The 20,657-nt window shown below is 40.7% G+C and overlaps 1 protein-coding gene across 1 annotated transcript in view; it reads left to right on the top strand.

The window, feature by feature from the left end:
* Nucleotides 1–20,657, top strand: part of ddx10 (DEAD (Asp-Glu-Ala-Asp) box polypeptide 10) — a 313,215-nt gene that overhangs the window by 104,320 nt on the left and 188,238 nt on the right. The window contains exons 11-13 of the mRNA XM_059964262.1: nucleotides 11,264–11,365; nucleotides 16,130–16,217; nucleotides 20,237–20,325. Of these exons, the coding sequence (XP_059820245.1) occupies nucleotides 11,264–11,365; nucleotides 16,130–16,217; nucleotides 20,237–20,325 (279 nt within the window). The remainder of the gene's footprint in view (nucleotides 1–11,263; nucleotides 11,366–16,129; nucleotides 16,218–20,236; nucleotides 20,326–20,657) is intronic.

The following is a 20,657-nucleotide window of genomic DNA, read 5'->3' as shown; positions in this document are numbered from 1 at the left end:
ATACTCCATCATGTTCACTAACTTCAGGTTTACCAGTGTTCCTTGATGTTACATTTGTTCAAATGCTGCCTTGATGTTGAGGGAATGTTTGATAGACACCAGTATTATAACAGTAGTAGAACAGCTTGGCCAGATTGTGTCTCGTTCTGGACCTCAGGTTTTCAGAAATAGAGCTGAAGTGTTTTCCAGTCTCATAGCTTTAGAGGTGTCCATTGCTCTCAAATTATTCTTGCTATCCCGTGGAATGAATTCATTTGGTGGAAGACCAGCTTTTATGATTGTTGGTATTTCAGGTGAAAGTGAGATGGGTCATATATTTGGCACTACTGACTGAATTATTTGGTGTCTTGAAGATGATAAAGTACTTTTGATATGCTTCACTGCTGCAGTGCAGAAAGCAGTCAACCAGGCTGCACAGAGACTTTTGCAAACTGTAATCAGCTACGTTGCTTGAGTGCTAAATGTTCTCCAGGGCAGTGACGTCCCTGGTCCTTTTCCATATCATTGAGTCTCTTGCATCTGCCAAAAAGGTAGAAGTAAAATAAAGTCCTAATTTTAGAACAGACACTATTTATCTTTGATATTGATTCTTTTACTTTAGTTGAGAGTTTATGACTAAAATGTAGTGGATGACAAACAGTGCAGTCATACAGCATGGAAACAGGCTCTTCAGCTCAACTGGTCAATGCTGATCATGATTCCCATCTAAGCTGGTCATATTTGCCTGCTTTTGGCTCATATTCCCTAAACCATTGCTGTCTGTGCATATGCCCCAGTATCTTTCAAATGTTAATGTACTTCCCTCAACCACTTCCTCTGGCAGCTCATTCTTTATTCATACCACCCTCTGGGGTGGATGGAGGAGGGAGATGGGGCACTGCGGATTAAACCCTCTATGTGCATCGTGATTACATTTTCAAAGGTGCAGAGATCCAATTTAATGTCAGAGAAATGTATACAATATACATCTTGAAATGCTTTTTCTTTTCAAACATCCACGAGAACAGAGTAGTGCGCCAAAGAATGAACGACAGTTAAGTGTAAGAACCCCAAAGTCCCCCCCCGCATGTAAACGGCAGCGAGCAATAATCCTCCCTCCCCCCACCACCAAAAAAAAACAAGCATTGGCACTGCCACCGAGCACTCAAGCATTATCAAAGACACAGACTTGCAGTTACCCCAGAGTCTTTGTGTTTCACCCGGCGTACAGCATATCAGTGGTTCTCTCTTTCCCTAATAAGTGAGAAGGTGATGTCTCCCTTTTTTTTCCCAGCGAGTAGGGAGACATAATACCATAAACAAGCGAGTTTGTCGCTTTTTCGAGCTCTGTGCCTGAAGATTGCAAAGATCCTAGGTCTTCAGGCACACAGCGGTAGATTTTCCGACTCCCCTGAAGACTCATGGGTCTCCTGTCTTGACACCGACCCTGGATCCGACGGTCTCCAGAGCCCTGAGAACTTAGGCTTCCAAATCCGAGCCAGACTCTCAGGCCAAACCCTTGGCATGCCGAACACCAGCCAGTCCTGAAACCCCAAGAATGGGTCCCATTCCTGCAAAGCACCAAAGTCAGCGTGTAACTCCAGGTCAGGGTCTTCAAAAGAACCCTGAAAAGGAAAAATAAAGTTATTAAAGATGGAAATAGAGCTGTTTCTGAAGATACAAGCAAAGGAGTTGTCGTTTAGTGCCATCTTAACTTTGCTCTGCCCCCCAGAAGATAAGGTGACCTTCCACCCCCCCACTCTCCTATAGTCCATTGGAAAAAGTCCTGATCTACTCAACATGTCTATAACTCAGTCCCTAGTCTTAACAACATCCTTGTAAATCTCTTCTGCACTATTTCCAGCTTAATGGCATCTTTTCAATAATGGGATGATCAAAACGAAACTCTATCTAAAAGTGGCCTTACCAATCTAATATCCCATTTTCTTTACTCAGTATCTTGAATGATGATGGAGTTAAAAGGCTTCTCCACCAGCTTGCAATATGACTTTCAGGAAACCATTCAGGGTCTTGGTTCCTCCTTAACTTATGAACTTCAGATACCTACTCTAAGTTATGAACTTAATTTTGTGTCCTTTTGCCTGCTTCAGAGGTCAGTTGATATCCATTGATGTTCCTTATAGAATGACCAAATCTGCCCTTCATGAGATGCTGAGGATCAAGTTGTGTTGCGAGCTGTCTCCTTTGCTTCTCTTTGTCCTCCACTCTGTTTATGTGATCTTGAAGCTGCAGGTCCAACTACACCCTCAGCTATCAACTGCAGATCTTATCAGGTTCCTGGACTACTTGGCTGTGATAATTGCCAGAGTTCAGTTTGACTGGCCATAGCTTTTTTTTCAACGTGAACTAAAAACTGCAAAAATAAAACTAAAAAATGCTGGAAACACTGAACAGGTCAGGCTCCCAATGAAAGTGAAACGGAGTTAATGTTCTGTTCAGGATCCTTTGTCAGAACTGGGAAAGAGGAAGAAAAAGGATATTAGCTTTCAGTAGGAGTGAAAGCAGGGGAGGGATAAATAGAACTGCAAATATCTTTCATTCGTTAATACTAGATGTAGTCTAGATGTTCTGTAATCATCTCGTGTTGCAAATAGTAAGGCTGCAGGATATGCCCAGCATGCATGAAGACAATAAAAAATAGTCAGTTCTGATACACACAAAAAAGAACGAGTTATCTGACACTGGAGAATTCAGTATCAAGTCTGGGTAATTCAGTCTACCCAGACAGAAGTTGAGGTGTTGGACCTCGTTCTGAAAGTGCAGGAGATCACAGGTCAGAATGTCAATGGGATGGATGATTGAAGTGGTAGGCAGCCCAGTACCATTCCTGTGGACTGCACAGGTTTGGTCGTCTGCCACTCTTAATTCACCATTCCAGTCTTGAGGAAGCAGAATCGAAAGTTATACTTTTGTTGTAGTGAGCATTCTTGCTTCTGACCCTATAGTGGAGGACAGGCCATTATCAGAGCAGCAGAAAATGGCTTTGTCTTGAACAAAGCCTTGGGAATCGGCTGCAGAGAAATGCAATGATGATTGGCCTGTAATAATCACAACAGTTTTCTTTCACCAGGTCAAAGACAGCGACTTCTTATTTTCTTTGTCTTCTTCTGCTGTGAATTTCCCATAGCCTTGTCTTTAATAATATATCATGCTGCTTTGTCTGTGTAACCTGCTAGTAACCACACCCATTAGGACTCACTCTATTGGAGATGTTCTATCCATCTCTGCTCTACCTTTGTACCTGGCTGACAGCAAACTTGTATTTCTCTCTTTCCCAGCTTTGATAAAAAGATTCTGGATCTGAGATATTAACTCTTTTCTTTGAGCTTGCTCCTGACTTGTTGAGTGTTTGTTGCATTTTTGGTTAACATTTTTAAAATCTTGCATTGATGTTAATTTTTTAAATATATTTTTAGTCAATCAGTGATTTACAATTAAGTTATACTTCATGTTATAAAATACACCAGTTGATACTGCTTATCATTTTGCACCCAACTCATTTTGTCCATTTGGTAGATGATTTGTGGAATCAGTCCTTTTTGTTTACAAAGCATTTTATTTGAAGATTCAAAGGACGTTCATTATCAAAGTATGTGTGTAGGGAACAACCCTGAAATTTGTCTTCACACAGACAGCCACGAGACTGAGAAACGCCGTGGAATCTGTTCAACAAAAACATCAAACACCCAATGTGGGGGGAAAAGAACAAATCGCACAAATGGCAAAAAAATAGAGCTGTTTCTGAAGATGCAAGCAAAGGAAAGCTGTTGGAAATGATTCTTAGAGATGGGATCTATGGGCATTTAGAGAATCATGGTCTGATCAGGGACAGGCAGCATGGTTTTGTAAAGGGCAGATCATGTCTAACAAGCCCGATTGAGTCCTTTGAGGAGGTGACCAGGCATATAGATGAGGGTAGTGCAGTGGATGTGATCTACATGGATTTTAGTAAGGCATTTGACAAGGTTTCACATGGCAGGCTTATTCAGGAAGTCAGAAGGCATGGGATCCAGGGAAGTTTGGCCAGATGGATTCAGAATTGGCTTGCCTGCAGAAGGCAGAGGGTTGTGGTGGAGAGAGTACATTTGGATTGGAGGGTTGTGACTAGTGGTGTTCCACAAGGATCTGTTCTGGGACCTCTACTTTTTGTGATTTTTTATTAACGACCTGGATGTGGGGGTAGAAGGGTGGGTTGGCAAGTTTGCAGACGACACAAAGGTTGGTGGTGTTGTAGATAATGTAGAGCATTGTTGAAGATTGCAGAGAGACATTGATAGGATGCAGAAGTGGGCTGAGAAGTGGCAGATGGAGTTCAACCCGGAGAAGTGTGAGGTGGTACATTTTGGAAGGACAAACTCCAAGGCGGAGTACAATGTAAATGACAGGATACTTGGTAGTGTGGAGGAGCAGAGGGATCTGGGGGTACATGTCTACAGATCCCTGAAAGTTGCCTCACAGGTAGATAGGGCAGTTAAGAAAGCTTATGGGTTGTGAGCTTTTATTAGTCAAGGGATAGAGCTTAAGAGTCGTGGGGTAATGACGCAGCTGTATAAAACTCTGGTTAGGTCACACTTGGAGGACTGTATCCTGTTCTGATCGTCTCACTATAAGAAGGATGTGGAGGCACTAGAAAAGGGTACAAAGGAAATTTACCAGGATGCTGCCTGGCTTAGAGAGTATGGACTATGATCAGAGATTAAGGGCTTTACTCTTTGGAGAGGAGGATGAGAGGAGACATGATAGAGGTATACAAGATATTAAGAAGAATAGATAAAATGGACAGCCAGTGCCTCTTCCCCACGGCACCACTGCTCAGTACAAGAGGACATGGCTTTAAGGTGAGGGATGGGAAGTTCAAGGGGGATATTAGAGGAAGGTTTTTCACTTAGAGAGTGGTTGGTGCATGGGAGATACACATGAAATTTAAGAGACTACTGGACAGGTATATGGAGGAATTTAAGGTGGGGAGGTTATATGGGAGGCAGAGTTTGAGGGTTGGCACAACATTATGGGCCAAAGGGCCTGTATGGTGCTGTACTATTCTATGTTCTATTAACCTAATCTCAGTGCTTGGTTAAATGTTGGAGGCTACTGACAAAATTAAGTCAAAGTCGGCATGGCTTCTGTGAAGGGAAATCTTGCCTGACAAATCTGTTAGGGTTCTTTGAGGAAGTAACGAGCAGGGTGGATAAAGGAGAGGCAGTAGATGTCATTTACTTGGATTTTCAGAAGGCATTTGATAAGGTGCCACACATGAGGCTGTTTAACAAGATAAAATCTTATGGTGTTACAGGAAAGATACTGGCGTGGATAGAGGAATGGCTGACAGGCAGGAGGCAGCGAATGGGAATAAAAGAGACCTTTTCTGGTTGACTGCCAGTGACTAGCCCTCCTTATCCGTGGTTTGCACATGCACGGATTCAACCAACCGCGGGTTGGGAAAACCCGGAAGTTCTCTCTCCAGCTCTCGTTTGAGCATGTACAGACGATTTTTTTCTTGTCATTATTCCCTAAGCAATACAGTATAACAACTATTTACATAGAATTTACATTGTATTGGGTATTATAAGTAATCTAGAGATTATTTAGAAGTTCAGGTAGTCCCCAGGTTATGAATGAGTTCTGTTCCTGAGTCTGTCTTTAAGTCGGATTTGAAGTCAGAACAGGTACATCCGGTATTATTTAACGTCAATTAGTAAAACGCTTTTCTTTGTGTGTGTGTGTATTTTACCTTTCTATGCATATGAAACTTAAGAAACATATGTATTTCAATAATTTCATATTTCATACATATTTTCAATAATTCACCACTGCGTTGCTCAGTAATAATTGTAGCTTTCATTGGGGCAGGGCCTTTCACATGCTCCATTAAAATTGTTCCAATCATTGACCGACTGTAGCCTAACGTTTTTCCAATGACCGATGGCGTTTCACCTCTTTCTGGTCGCTTTATTACTTCCACCTTATTTTCAATTGTGATCGTGATTACTTTCGTGAACAGAAACATTGCGGATTCAGAGCTGTGCCAGGTCCACCGCACTGAGACTGGTTAAATAAAGTCCGGGGTTCCGCTGGGTCCTAAAGACCACCACACTGAGCAAAGTTAAATAAGGGACTTGAGCTTTCGCGATTTTTGTTATCCGCAAGGGTCCTGGAACCAATCCCCCCGCGGAAAAGGACGGCCAACTATAGTCAGTCTGATGGCCTGGTGGAAGAAGCTGTCCCGGAGCCTGTTGGTCCTGGCTTTAATGCTGCGGTACTGTTTCCTGGATGGTAGCAGCTGAAACAGTTTGTGGTTGGGGTGACTCGGGCTCCCAATGGTCCTTCGGGCCCTTTTTACGGACCTGTCTCTGTAAATGTCCTGAATAGTAGGAAGTTTGCTCTGGACTGTCTGCACCACTCTCTGCAGAGTCCTGCGATTGAGGGAAGTACAGTTCCCATACCAGGCAGTGATGCAGCCAGTCAGGATGCTTTTCGTCATGTCCCCATAGAAAGGATTTGTGGACTCATGCCAGGCTTCTTCAGCTGTCTGAGGTGAAAGAGGTGCTGTTGTGTTTTTCTCAGCACACAGCCGGTATGTACAGACCACGTTAGATCCTCAGTGATGTGGATGCCAAGGAACTTAAAGCTACTACCCTTGTCAACCCCAGATCCATTGATGTTTATAGGGGTTAGACTGTCTCCATTCCTCCAATAGCCCACAACCAGCTCCTTGTTTTTGCAACATTGATGGAGAGGTTGTTTTCTTGACACCACTTGTGTCAGGTTGGTGACATTATTAGGCTGTAGGCTTCCTCATTATTATTTAAGATTAGGTCAATCAGTGTAGTGTTGTCAGCAAACTTAATTAGCAGATTGGAGCTGTTGGTGGCGACCCAACCAAGGGTATGCAGAGTGTAAAGGAGGAGGTTTAGGACACAGTCTTGAGGAGCAGAGGTGAGGGAGCCCATTCTTACCACCTGCCAGTGCTCTGACAGGAAGTCCAGGATCCAGCTATACAAGGCAGGGTCAAGGCCGAGATCTCTGAGCTTTCTTGTCGAGTCTGGATGGAATTATGGTATTGAATGCTGAACTGCAGTCCAAGAACAGCATTCTCACATTAGCATCCTCCTTCTCCAGATGTGTAAGGATGGTATGTAGAGCTGCGGCTATTGCGTCATCTATCGATCAGTTGTGTCAGTAGGTGAGTTGTAGGGGGCCCAGTTTGGGTGGTAGCAAGCTGCAGATGTGGTCCTTGACCATCTCTCAAAACATTTGCTTATTATTGAGGTGAGTGCGACAGGACACCAGTCATTCAGACATGTTGCCTTGGTCTTTTTTAGGTACGGGGACAACGGTGGATGTTTTGAAGCAGGAAGGCACACTACACTGGGAGAGGAAAAGATTAAAAATGTCTGTAAGCACACCTGCCAGTTGTGCCAAGTACACTCTGAGTACCTGCTCTGGGATACTGTCCGGTCCTGCAGCCTTGCTGCTGTCCACTCGATGGAAACACCTGCGTCAGAGGTGACCAGGGTGCAGGTTGCCTCGGCGGCTCCCCTCAGGAATTCAGTGTTGGCGACATTGAACCGAAAGTTAAAAATATTTCGCTCATCTCGGAGAGGGGCAGTGATGTTGGCAGCACCACTGTGTTTAGCTTTGAAGTCTGCGAGGGTGTGCAGACCTTGCCATGAGCTGCGTGTGTTGGTGGAGAGTTGTGTCTGGATCTTTTCCCTGTATTGTCATTTTGCTGCCTTGATGACTAGATCAAAGCTGCATTTCTTGAGCTCTGGCAATGTAAGCTCTGTGACGAGTGATAAGTGTTGTTCATACAGAACTGTTGATCCAGGGATAGACCCTGACCGATTTCTGGGGGATAATGTCCTCGATGCACTTCCAGATGAAGCTCATGACCCCCATTTGTGAACTCTGAGACATCCTTGTTGCAAAAGACATTCTAGTTGCCGTCTTCAAAGCAGCCCTGTAGCATGCAGACCGATTGGTTGGGCCAACAGTAGACGGTTTTAACTGTGGCCGCCTGTTGTTTCAGCTGTTGTCTTTACATCGGCAGAAGCAAGATGGCAGAGTGATCCGACTTTCCAAAATTGGATGGAGGAGCACTTTATAAGCGTTGCAGAATAGCAGTGGTCGAGTATGCTATCTCCCCGTATGCTCATCTAGATGTGTTGACAAAACTTCAGAGAGACTTTATACAGTGACGCTCTATTAAAAATCTTTTTAGCCAGAGAGCGGTAAATCTGTGGAATGCTCTGCCATAGATTGCATTGGATCCAAGTCTGTGGGTATATTTAAGGTGGAAGTTGATAGTTTCCTGATTGGTCAGGGCATCAAAGGATATGCTGAGAAGGCGGGTATATGGGGTTGAATGGTTCTGGGATCAACCATGATGGAATGGTGGATCAGACATGATGAACGGCCTAATTCTGCTCCTATCTGTTTGGATTCCAATGTCACTGAATGTGATCTCAGCCATCTGTTGCACATATACCAGCTGTGAAGACATAACTAGCATCAATTTAATGTTGTATAGCAAGTGTGAGAATCAAGTAACTGTAAATTTCATATTGTGAGATCCTCCTTGCACTCCATTACGAAGTGTTGCAACTGCTTTTGAATGTTAAAACATTTTAGTGAGAATTTGCCTATCTGTGTAGTATACTTAACAGATATTTTGTGATGTAAATTAGTCCAAATGAATTCTAATTTTCTAAAGAATTAAAGATTATTAGATTAATTTCTACATTCGATCCTGTCATTATTCTGAATATACAGTAGATTCTGACACAAAGTTCTGTTCAATTGATTCTGCACTTACTCTTAAAATTTCAACCTATTTCCATGTACTTTTTCAAAATGCAGAGAATTGTATCTTGCAAAGGTATGAAATGGAGTATCGGTTGCATCAGGAATTATTCATAACTCTGCTTTTTTTTTCAACTGTGTAATTTACTCAGATCACAATATTTTCAAGATGAGTGATTTATAAAAAGTTGAATAATTTCTTCCTTCTATGCTTATTTCAATTGTATGAAGTCAGTTGCAAACTACTTTAGGTTCAAAATGATTAATCAAAAATGTTTGTAACATGCGGGTGAATGTAGTAAATTTCGTTTTTATATATGACTCAATGGTTTGTTTTCCATGAAGAGCAAATAGCTTTCCATAACACATTATATTAGGAACACAAGAGCACTGCAACAGGAAACATAGAGCATGGAATGTAAAACTTTTATAGTACATGAACAGGCCCTCAGAATCTCCATGCATGTGTTGATTATGTTTGACCCTCTATTCCTTGCCTGTGTTGTTTGTGCCTGTATGAATATCTTTTAAATATTAATGTGCTGTCATGAGAAGTGATAGAATGTTCCAGGGACCTACCACTTTCTGTGTAAAACAAAAATAACATATACTAAATTGCTTTGCACATCTTTAAAACCTCCCACTCTCACCTCAAAGCTATGCCCTCTAGTATCTGATATTTCCATCCAGGTAAAAAGACTATATCAACCCGATCTTTGGCTTTTATCATTTCATTTCTGTCAGGTCTTCTCTCAGCCTCCAGTGCTGCAGATAAAATATCCAACTTTGTCCATTTCTTTTTATAGCTGATACTCTCCATTCTAGACAACTGCCCCCCCCCCCCCCCCCCCCAGTGAGCCTTTTCTGCAAGCTCACCAAATCTTCCACATCCATGCTGTCGAAACCAGAACAGTGGAGCTTTCTGCAACATGGCTTGCCAACTTTTATACACAATGGCCCAACCAATGAAGACAAATGTGCTGTACATCACCTTTGCCATTCTATTTATTAGCATTGCCTCTTTCAGGGAACTATGGACTTGCACTCCAAGAATCTGCTGACTATCAATGCTCTTAAGGATCTTGCCATTTATTTTATATTTTCTTTTTGCATTTCACCTCTCACTTGTCAACATTAGATTTCCTCTGCCATTTCTTTGCCCAAGTTTCCAACTGACCTGAACCTCGCTATCCACAATTCCACCAGTTTTTGTTTAGTCTGCAAACATACTAATCATGCCATCTACATAAATTACGATCAACAGTGGTACCTGCCCTTGTTCCTTGTGGAAACAGTGCTGGTACCCCGGTCAGAAAAACAGCCCTCCACCACAATCCCCGTGTTTTATGATGAAGCCAATTTTGCACCCAACTTATCAGCTCACCGTGGATCCAATTTGACTTAATTTTCTGGATCAGCCTACCAGGATGGACCTGTTCGAATGCTTTACTAAAGTCTATGCTTCCAATATCCATTGCCCTACACTCATTGATTACCTAATTTGAAAAAACCTCAAATTTGTAAGGCAGGTTCTCTGCTGCACAAAGCCTTGCTGATGATCTCTGAATAATTACATGCTTTATCAAATTTGAATAAATCCTGATCCCTGGCATCTTCAGGAATTTCCCTACTACCAATGTAAAGCTCACAGAATTATAATTTCCTGATTTGTCTCTGTTGTCCTTTTTAAACAAAGGAACAACTGCTTTGGATCATTTGGATTATCTGTACACAGTCAGTATGTAACATGACATGGTAGTGCAAAGAATAAAGTAAATGTACTTCAGTGGCATTAAAGTTGTGATTATGGACACTTGCAAATGTCATATTGCAATAAGATGGAAGAGTTGTATCAGAAAAGGATAATTTGGGAGAGTAGCTTTTCCAAATGCAAATAAATCCTATCCCTTCGAATCCTCTCCAGTAGCTTTCCTACTGGGTCCATGGGCCTATAATTTGCAGGATTATCCCTATTCTCCTGAAGTAAAGGAACAGCATCCTCAACTCTCCAGTCCTTTAGAGCCTAGTCTCTTTTAACACCCAATCATTTCCTCTCTTGACTCTTGATTATTTTGGATCGATTCCCTCAGACCCTGGGGTCGTAACTACCTTAATTTTCTCTTGGAGACCTTCAAAATCACCATCTCCTTGATATCACCATCTTAGAATGTTATCAAACCTCACACTGATCTCTTTATCCACCATAATCTTTTCCTTATTGAATACTGATAGCATGTTCTCATCTAGAACCTTGTACAGTTTCTGTGGCTTGCAATATAAATCCCCCTCATTGTCCCTTGAGAAGCACTACCCATTCTCTAGCTACAATCTTGTTTTTAACCTATGTATAAAATGCCTTTGTATTCTAATTAATCTGCTCCCTGAGAGCATTGAGTTCTGATATTCATTGATGTGGATTTTACCATTCATTGGTATTTAAATCTATCTTTCCATTTCATAGGTACAAGGAAGGAGGTGAAGCTTTGCTTGTTTTACTTCCAAATGAAGAAAAGGCCATGGTGAAACAGCTGGAAGAGAAGAAAGTCCCTATCAACAAAATAAAGTAATACTTTTACCTCCTCGAATTTTAATGCAGTTAGTGCATTACACTGGCTAAGAAAATTACAAATATTGCAGCTAAGTGTTTTGAAAATTACTGGACTTGTTGAAGTGGTCTTAAGTGAAGCTTAAAGCAATGCACTTAACCTTTTTGAAATCAATCTTTCTGATCCGCACAGAGAAAATGCACAATTTTTATTTTTGATTTTCTGTTTGTACATGATGTAGAAGAGGGATGTATTGATGGTAACATAAATAGATTTCTGCTGTTTCTGATGTAACCCAGCAACATATGGTTTGTTTTACTTTGGACATTATTCTACAGGTTACTTGCAGTAAACAGAGAAAAGTAATCTTGCCATACATGAATATTCATCAGCTGGGGTGTATTTAAGGTTTCAGATACATATAAACTTTGGAATAAAAAGTTGGCAAATATGACATTAATTATTGATGGATAAGTCATTAGAATATTCTTGAATATACGGATGTAATTTCCAGTAGATTGTGCAGCAAACAAAAATTACTTTGCATAAATTATATGGTCTTACAATATTTAAGTGAAAGTTATACCTTTTTACAGGAATGATTTTACTTCTGTTACTTTGCAGCTGCCAAGCTCTGTAACATCGTTCAGCCTTTGAAAGCTGTTTATTAATTACAGCTTAGTGCTCAACACAATCATACCCTCAATTCTAATCAACAAACCCAGAACCTGGGCCTCTGAACCTCCCTCTGCACCTAAATTCTTGACTTTCTCTCTGAGAGGCCGCAGTCTGTACAGGTCGGAAATAACATCTTGCTGACAGTCAACACTGACACACCTCAAGGATGTGTAGTTAACCCACTGTGTCACTTTTTCTACACTCACGACTGTGGCTAGGCACAGCTCAATTGGCATATATAAATTTGCTGAACATGCAACTATTGTTCACAGAATGTCTGATGGTAACGAGGAGGCATACAGGAGTTAGATAGAATCTGAATCAGGTTTAATATCACTGGCATATGTCGTGAAATTTGTTTTGCAGTAGCAGTACATTACAAGACATAATAACAGTTTTAAATTTCAGTAAGTATATGTAAAGAAGAAAATTAAATGAAGTAAATAGTGCAGAAAGAGAGGGGGAAGATAGTGAGACAGTGTTTATGGGTTCATAGAAATTCTCTAATTTCTTCCTTTCCTTTCCAGTCCTGAAGAAGGGTATTGGCCTGGAACATTGACTGTTTACTCTCTTCCATAGATGTTGCCTGGCCTGCTGAGTTCCCCCAGCATTTTGTGTGTGTTGCTGGCAGACTTTGCAACCTTTTGCTGCTTATTCTGATCCTGTTCAGTGGCCTGTCATACCAGACAGTGATGTAACCAGAATGCTCTCCATGGTACTACTGTGTAAATTTGCGAGTCCCTTTGGTAACATACCAATTTTCCTCAGACTCCAAATGACATATAGCCATTGTTGTGCCTTCTCTATGCTTGCATCAATATGTTGGACCCAGGTTAGATCTTCAGAGATGTTGACACCCAGGAACTTGAAACTGCTCACCTCTTCCACTTCTGAGATTGGTGTGTGATCCCCTAAATTCACCCCACCTGATGAATATTTGTTTACCGAAAGATTGTTTTTCTCTGTTTACTGCAAGTATCCAGTACAATAATACCCAAGGTAAAACAAATGAAAGAAAAAAGGCAATAAATATTGAGAACAGGAGATGAAGAGTTATCTCCAGTGTGTCAAGGGCTTGCTAATTGCAACAGTGAGAAGGAAGCATGACCTGGGTGGTGGAGGCCCTCATGAAGGATGCTGCTTTCCTGCAACATGTAGATTTGCTCAAAGGAAGGGAACTCTTTGCCCATGATGCACTGAATCTCTAAATAAAAACAAATATGAATGGTGGTGTTCATGGATTGTTCACAAATCTGATGGCGAAGGGAAAGAAGCTGTCCTTAAAATGTCGATCTTCATCCCATCATGTAGTGATGTGAATAAGGCCTTTTTGGATGGTGAAGATTCTTAATGATGGATGCTGCATTCTTGAGGCACTCCTCTTGATGAAGTCCTCGATGGCAGCACGGGTTGTGCCTGTGGTGGAACTGGCTGAGTCTATGACACTCTGTAGCCTCCTGTATGTTGGAGTCTCCGTAGTGGGCTGCAAGACAACTGGTCAGAATGCTCTCCACCATAGATCTGTAGCAATTTGCAAGGGGCATTGACACCTAAATCTCTTCAAATTCCTAATGAAGTGGGGCTGCTGGCTTCCCTTCTTCATGGTTGAATCGAAGTGTTGGGCCCAGGATAGATTACCTGAGGCATTGATGCCCAGGAACTTGAAGCTGTTCACCCTTTCCACTGCTGACCCCTCAATGGGGACTGGTGTGTGGTTTCCTCACTTGCCTTTCCTAAGTTCACAATCAATTCCTTGGTCTTGCTGAGGTTTGATTGCGAGGTGGTTGTTCCAGTACCATTCAATCAGCCAATCTGTTTCACTTCTATATACCTCATTGACATCTACGAGCAACAGTGATCTCAGCACTGGTATTTGAGCTGTGCCTGATAAGCTTGGCGAGAGCAGAGCAGTAGGCTAAGCATGCATGCTTGATGTGTGCCTGGGCTGATTGTCAACAAAGTTATTTTGAAAACTGGTGACATGCTTAAACTGTCCTTGAGTAGAATGAGCGCTTACAGGCTGGAATTTTATTTTCCATCTCACTCGATGAGTACAGCACAGAGGCATCTCAATTGCTGAAGTCATTGGGCAAGATGGATAAAATAGATATGTGCAGAGTTTACTTCAGCTCTTTCCCTTTTTGAAGTCAATAATTTGCACTGTAAGTCTATCTTCGACCATTCATGTTTCCATTCTATTTAAGTACATCATAGTAAAATGTTGAATCAGATGTTGCTGCATTCACTTTCCAGAGGGGGTCACTGGATTGCCACTAATATTATCAATTACTGCAGTTATTATACACAGCAGTTTTGCCTGATGATTCATCCTTACTTGAAACATTAGGTATGAATCTCAGCTGTTTTGCTACAGGTTGGGGATTGTACTTTGTCCTGCTGCTCTATTTAGCAGAATATCATGGCACAGAATGGATTTACCTCCTTTGAAAGTGAAATTGATTTTTACACTTTTTTTTCAACCTTGGCAGCAAACTTGATTTCTCCTTTTAGTTCAAATTAATAGTGTGAGAATCGTACTTCACTGCTATATCTGTTGAAGAAGTTAAAGTACATTATTCTTATTTGCTACTTATGTTTTGGGAATGCTATGGAGTTATTCATTCCTTTCCTTGTGGCTTTGTTTAATTGATGATAGTTCCTTATATCAGCAGAGCCTTTGGTCTTCTGGCACTGGCTTAAATGTGGACTGCAACAAATGAGTCCCACGTCTCATTTCCCCTTTACCCTTCCTCCACTTCCCCAGCTGAATCAGACTTACTTTTCAGTCCTAAGATAACATCCTTAACAGACACCAGGCAGGCAACAGGAGGTGAAGTTGTTTCAATGATGAAAGACGACATTTTGGCAGCAGTGAGGAATGATCTTGGTTTTGAAAGTCAGAAGGTAATACCATTTTATATGGTGGTCAGAGAGAGCAAAGGGGAGAAATCGTTGCTGGAAGGACCCTTGGGTCCATTTGCAGTGGTATTGATTTATGTACAGAGATACAGTTTTAAAAAAAAACACTTCTGTATGCTGTTACATGGTGCATTGAGTAGGACAAGGTGAAACAATAACAATGCAGAATAAAGTGTAACAGCTACAAAGAAAGTTCAGAGCAGGTAGACAGTAAAGTGCAAGATCATAATGAAGTAGATTGTAATGATGAGCCACCTTGAACTGCTGCGGATTTAAGGAGTAAGAGCAGAAAATTAGGAGAAGTACTCATCAGATTGTTTCGGATCTGAGAAGCAAAGTTAATGTTTCAGTACTGGAAACATTATAAAACAAGCATGTTTTATTGCTGAAAGGCAAGAGTTGAAGGAGGAAAGACAATTTCTGTGATATTTCTTCTGTTGACTATTAGGAGAGGGAAATGAAAGCTTGTAAAATTTTGCAGGCGTGGAGGACTTTAATAGAAGAGGATAATTAAGGGCAATGCTGCAAAGAGAAACAAAACGTCCTGGAACTAAGATCTGGAACACAGTTGCTGGGAGTCTTTTTATGATGCTTGTCTTTTCAAAAGTGATGTTATATTCACCTATCACAGTACACAGTACATTAATCCTCTTTTATTGTTTAGCTTCACATTTTTGATTATTATGCTTCATCAGATGAAGGGTCCAGGTCCTGAATGTTAACAGCGTTGATGTCTGGCCTAGGTGTTTTTAGTATTTTCTATTTTTATTCCAGATTTCCAGCATTTACAATTCTTTGAAAATCATTAGTAATCAAATAATGATTTTCATTGCACACACTGCAAGTTTTACTAACTGTGCACATTAAAATCAAACTTGCCAGAAATGGGAAGCAAAAGGGACAGCAGATGCTGGAATGTGGTTCAACAAATGACCTGCTGGAGGAACTCCGGTCATGCAGCATCTTTGGGGTGGAGGGGCAGGAGGGGCGGGGGTGGCGTGGCAGCTCTGAAACACTGACTCTCATTATCAACCTCGCACAGAGGCAGCTCAACCTGCTTGGTTCCTCCGGCAGATTGTTTGTTGCTTGATTTGATATTTTTTAATTGTTATTTTGGTAGCATTGCTTTGTATATTGATATGTTATCAGCATTTAAGAAGTTTAAAAGAAACTATTTTATACAGAATCAATCCTGCAAAACTGACAAATATACAGGCAAAATTGGAAGCTTTTTTAGCTCAAGAACAAGAGCTGAAGGAAAGAGCACAACGAGTGAGTACAATAACTTTTACTGTGATTTCCTTCTTTAAAAAAGTTTTTGCTGGATTTGGTGTAAAAGCATGAGCACTGTGGATGATCACTCTTCCTCCCTTCAGTTGGCAAATCAGGCATTTTGCAGTCACCAGTGCACCCGAGAGGATTATCACACGACTGGATGTTGAAATATTATTTTACTTTGGTTGGAAATTTGATAATTGAGTGCAATGAACACAATGGTGATAATAAATCAAAGCTTGAATCCTGTGGGACACAGCAGAGAGCCGCTGCAGTGAGCTATCAGTATCCTTGTATTAAAAATGTTTCCCGATATAGAACACAGCAGAATCCAAAAATTGCCTTTCAAAGAGGCTTGATTTAGGACCTTTGTATTTGAAATTATTGCTTTTCTTTTTTCTTGTAATTTATTTTTTTAATTGAAGTTAATCAAACAAACATTTCCATAAGATGTATTTCAGACATTTTACATATATATCGTATAATCATATATATCACAAAATCTCCACAAAGTATTTATTTACTTTTCATTGGTAAATTGTTTCATTAATTAGTATTGATAAATTTAAGGAAGTAGAAGTTTTTAGAAGCACTCTAATTTGGATTTTTATAAGATGAAACACCAAGGAGCAGAATTAAGGCATTCAACACATCAAGTCTGCTTCAGCATTCCATCATGGTTGGTATATTATCCTTCTCAACCCTATTCTTCTGCCTTCTCCCTGTAACCTTTGACATTCTGTCCACCTCTGCTTTAAATATACCCAATAACTTGGCCTCCATTGCCATCTGCAGCAATGAACTCCACAGATTTGCTACTCTCTGGCTAAAGAAATTCCTCTTCATCTGTGTTCTTAATGGACTCTATTCTGAGGCTGTGCCCTCTGGTCTTAGACTCTCCTACTATAAGAAACATCCTTTCCACGTCTGCTGTATCTAGGCCTTTCAATATTCAATAGGTTTCGATGGGGCTCCTCCCTCATTCTTTTGAAATCCAGTAAGTACAGACCCAAAGCCATCAAATGCTCCTCATGCACTCACCCTTTTATTACCGGATCATTCTTGTGATCCTCCTCAGGACTTTCTCCAATGCCAGCACATCTTATAACTATATCACCATTACAGCACGGAAACAGGCCATCTCAGCCCTTTGAGTCCGTGCCAAACGCTTACTCTTACCTAGTCCCACCGACCTGCACTCAGCCCATAACCCTCTGTTCCTTTCCTGTCCATATACCTATCCAATTTTTTTTTTAAAAATGATAATATCGAACCTGCCTCTAACACTTCTGCTGGAAGCTCATTCCACACAGCTACCACTCTGAGTAAAGAAGTTCCCCCTCGTGTAACCGTTAAACTTTTGCCCCTTAACTGTCAACTCATGTCCTCTTGTTTGAATCTCCCCTACTCTCAATGGAAAAAGCCTATCCACATCAACTCTATCTATCCCCCCCATAATTTTAAATACCTCTATCAAGACCCCCTCAAACTTCTACGCTCCAAAGAATAAAGACCTAACTTGTTCAACCTTTCTCTGTAACTTGGGTGCTGAAACCCAAGTAACATTCTAGTAAATCTCCTCTTTACTCTCTCTATTTTGTTGACATCTTTCCTATAATTTGGTGACCAGAACTGTAGACAGTACTCCAAATTTGGCCTCACCAATGCCTTGTATGATTTTACAATTGTACAATTCCGATACTCAATGCTCTGATTTATAAAGGCCAGCATACCAAAAGCTTTTTTCACCGCCCTATCCACATGAGATTCCACTTCAGGGAACTATGCACCATTATTCCTAGATCACTCTGTTCTACTGCATTCCTCAATGCCCTCCCATTTACGATGTATGTCCTATTTTGATTAGTCCTACCAAAATGAAGCACCTCACACTTATCAGCATTAAACTCCATCTGCCATCATTCAGCCCACTCTTCTAACTGGCCTAAATCTCTCTGCAAGCTTTGAAAACCTACTTCATTATCCAGAACATCACCTATCCGCATTCTTACTGATCCAATTTACCACCCCATCTTCCAGATTATTAATGTATATAACAAACATCGGACCCAGTACAGATCCCTGAGGCACACCACTAGTCACCGGCCTCCAACATGACAAACAGTTATCCACCACTACTCTCTGGCATCTCCCATCCAGCCACTCTTGAATCCATCTTACTACTTCAATATTAATACCTAATGATTGAACCTTCCTAACTAATCTTCTATATGGAAGCTTGTTAAAGGCCTTACTGAAGTCCATATAGACAACATCCACTGCTTTACCCTCATCAACTTTCCTGGTAACCTCTTTATTTGTCAAACATGACCTTCCACGCACAAATCCATGTTGACTGTTCCTAATCAGACCCTGTCTTTCCAGATAATTATGTATACCATCTCTAAAAATACTTACCATTAATTTACCCACCATTGATGTCAAACTTACAGGCCTATAATTGCTAGGTTTACTCTTAGAACCCTTTTTAAACAATGGAACCGCATGAGCAATATGCCAATCTTCTGGCACCATCCCCATTTCTAATGACATTTGAAATATTTCTGTCAGAGCCCCTGCTATTTCTACACTATCTACCCTCAAGGTCCCAGGGAATATCCTGTCAGGACCTGGAGACTTATCCACTTTTATATTCTTTAAAAGCGCCAGTACTTCCTCTTCTTAATCATCATAGTCTCCATAACTTCCCTACTTGTTTCCCTTACAATTCAATATCCTTCTTCTCAGTGAGTACCGAAGTGAAAAAAATTGTTCAAAATCTCCCCTATCTCTTTCGGCTCCACACATAGCTGTCCACTCTGGTTCTCTAAGGGACCAATTTTATCCCTCACTATTCTTTTGCTGTTAATATAACTGTAGAAACCCTTTTGATTTATTTTCACCTTACTTGTCAAAGAAACTTCATATCTTCTTTTAGCTTTTCTAATTTCTTTCTTAAGATTTTTTTTACATTCTTTATATTCCTCAAGCACCACATTTACTCCATGCTGCCTATATTTATTGTAGCTGTCTCTCTTTTTCCGAACCAAGTTTCCAATATCCCTTGAAAACCGTGGCTCTCTCAAACTTTTAACCTTTCCTTTCAACCTAACAGGAACATAAAGATTCTGTACCCTCACAATTTCACCTTTAAATGATCTCCATTTTTCTGTTACATCTTTCCCATAAAACAAATTGTCCTAATCCACTCCTTCTAAATCTTGTCTTAGATAGCGGGTTCAAAACTACTGATAATACTACAAGTGCAGTCTGACAAATACCTTTTAAATCTTTAGCATAATATGCTTCCTTTTATCTTTTAGTCCTCTTGAAATGAATGCTAACATTGCATTTACCTTGCTTGCCACTGGCTCAACCTGCAAGTTAATCTTAGTATCCTGCTGAGGGCTCCCAAGTGCCGTTGCACCTCTAATTTCTGAATTTTCTGCCTGCTTAGATGGTCTGCATTTTTATTCCTTCTACCAAAGTGCATGACCATACACTTCCCACCACTATATTCTGTCAGTCACTTCTTCGCCCATTCTCCTAATCTGTTGAGGCTTTCTGCAGACTCCTTGCTTTCTCAACACTACCTGCCCCTCATCTTTTTTTGTTTCATCTGCAAACTTGGCAACAAAGCCCTCAATTCTGTCATCCAAATCTTTGATGTATAATGTGAAAAGAAGTGGTCTACCACAGCCCTCTGTGGAACACCAATAGTCATCAGCAGCCAAACCAGAAAAGGCTCTCTTTATTTCCACTCATTGTCTCCTGCCAATCACCAATTCTCTATCCTTGCTAGATCTTTCCTGTAATACCACACGCAGCCTCATGTGCAGAACCTTGTCAAAGGCCTTCAGAAAATCCAAGTCATGTTCTGATACCTTTCTCTGTTGATCTGCATACCAGTGTTTCATTGAGTTGGGTTTGACGCATGAAATCTTAAATAGATAGTACTGTAACCTTGAAATTGTTTTTAATGTCTGAAATGTATCTGCTTTCCTGCTCTGTTCCAGTGTTTTGTATCCTATGTGCGATCGGTCTACCTGATGAAGAACAAAGATGTTTTTGACGTTTTCACACTATCTTTAAAGGAATATGCTTTGTAAGTAGCATTTTTTATAGGTGATAGTTGTGGGGTTTGAGTGAGGGCATGTAGTAGCTCGATCAGGAACAACTTTATCAAGAACAGAAAACATTGCCATGTTCAGTAACAAGTGACCGTATTGTGCAATCTCAGCCCTATTAGAATGTGGACTGCTTGAAATTATGCCTCCTTGCTCTTTAAAAAATAAACATTTCTCTTGTACTTCGATTTTTTAAAAAAAATTTAATTCTCTGCATCTTAGTTGTATTGGGTTATTGTTAGTTAAATTTTTGCTACATTGATTTAGTTTGTTGTAATTTTTAAGTACACATCTGTCATTCCTTAAGTTC

This window comes from Hypanus sabinus, chromosome 3 (genome assembly GCF_030144855.1).
Source record: "Hypanus sabinus isolate sHypSab1 chromosome 3, sHypSab1.hap1, whole genome shotgun sequence".
Taxonomy (NCBI): Eukaryota; Metazoa; Chordata; class Chondrichthyes; order Myliobatiformes; family Dasyatidae; genus Hypanus; species Hypanus sabinus.
Note: the sequence above shows the minus strand (reverse complement) of the source record. Positions and strands in the feature narration are given on the sequence as shown.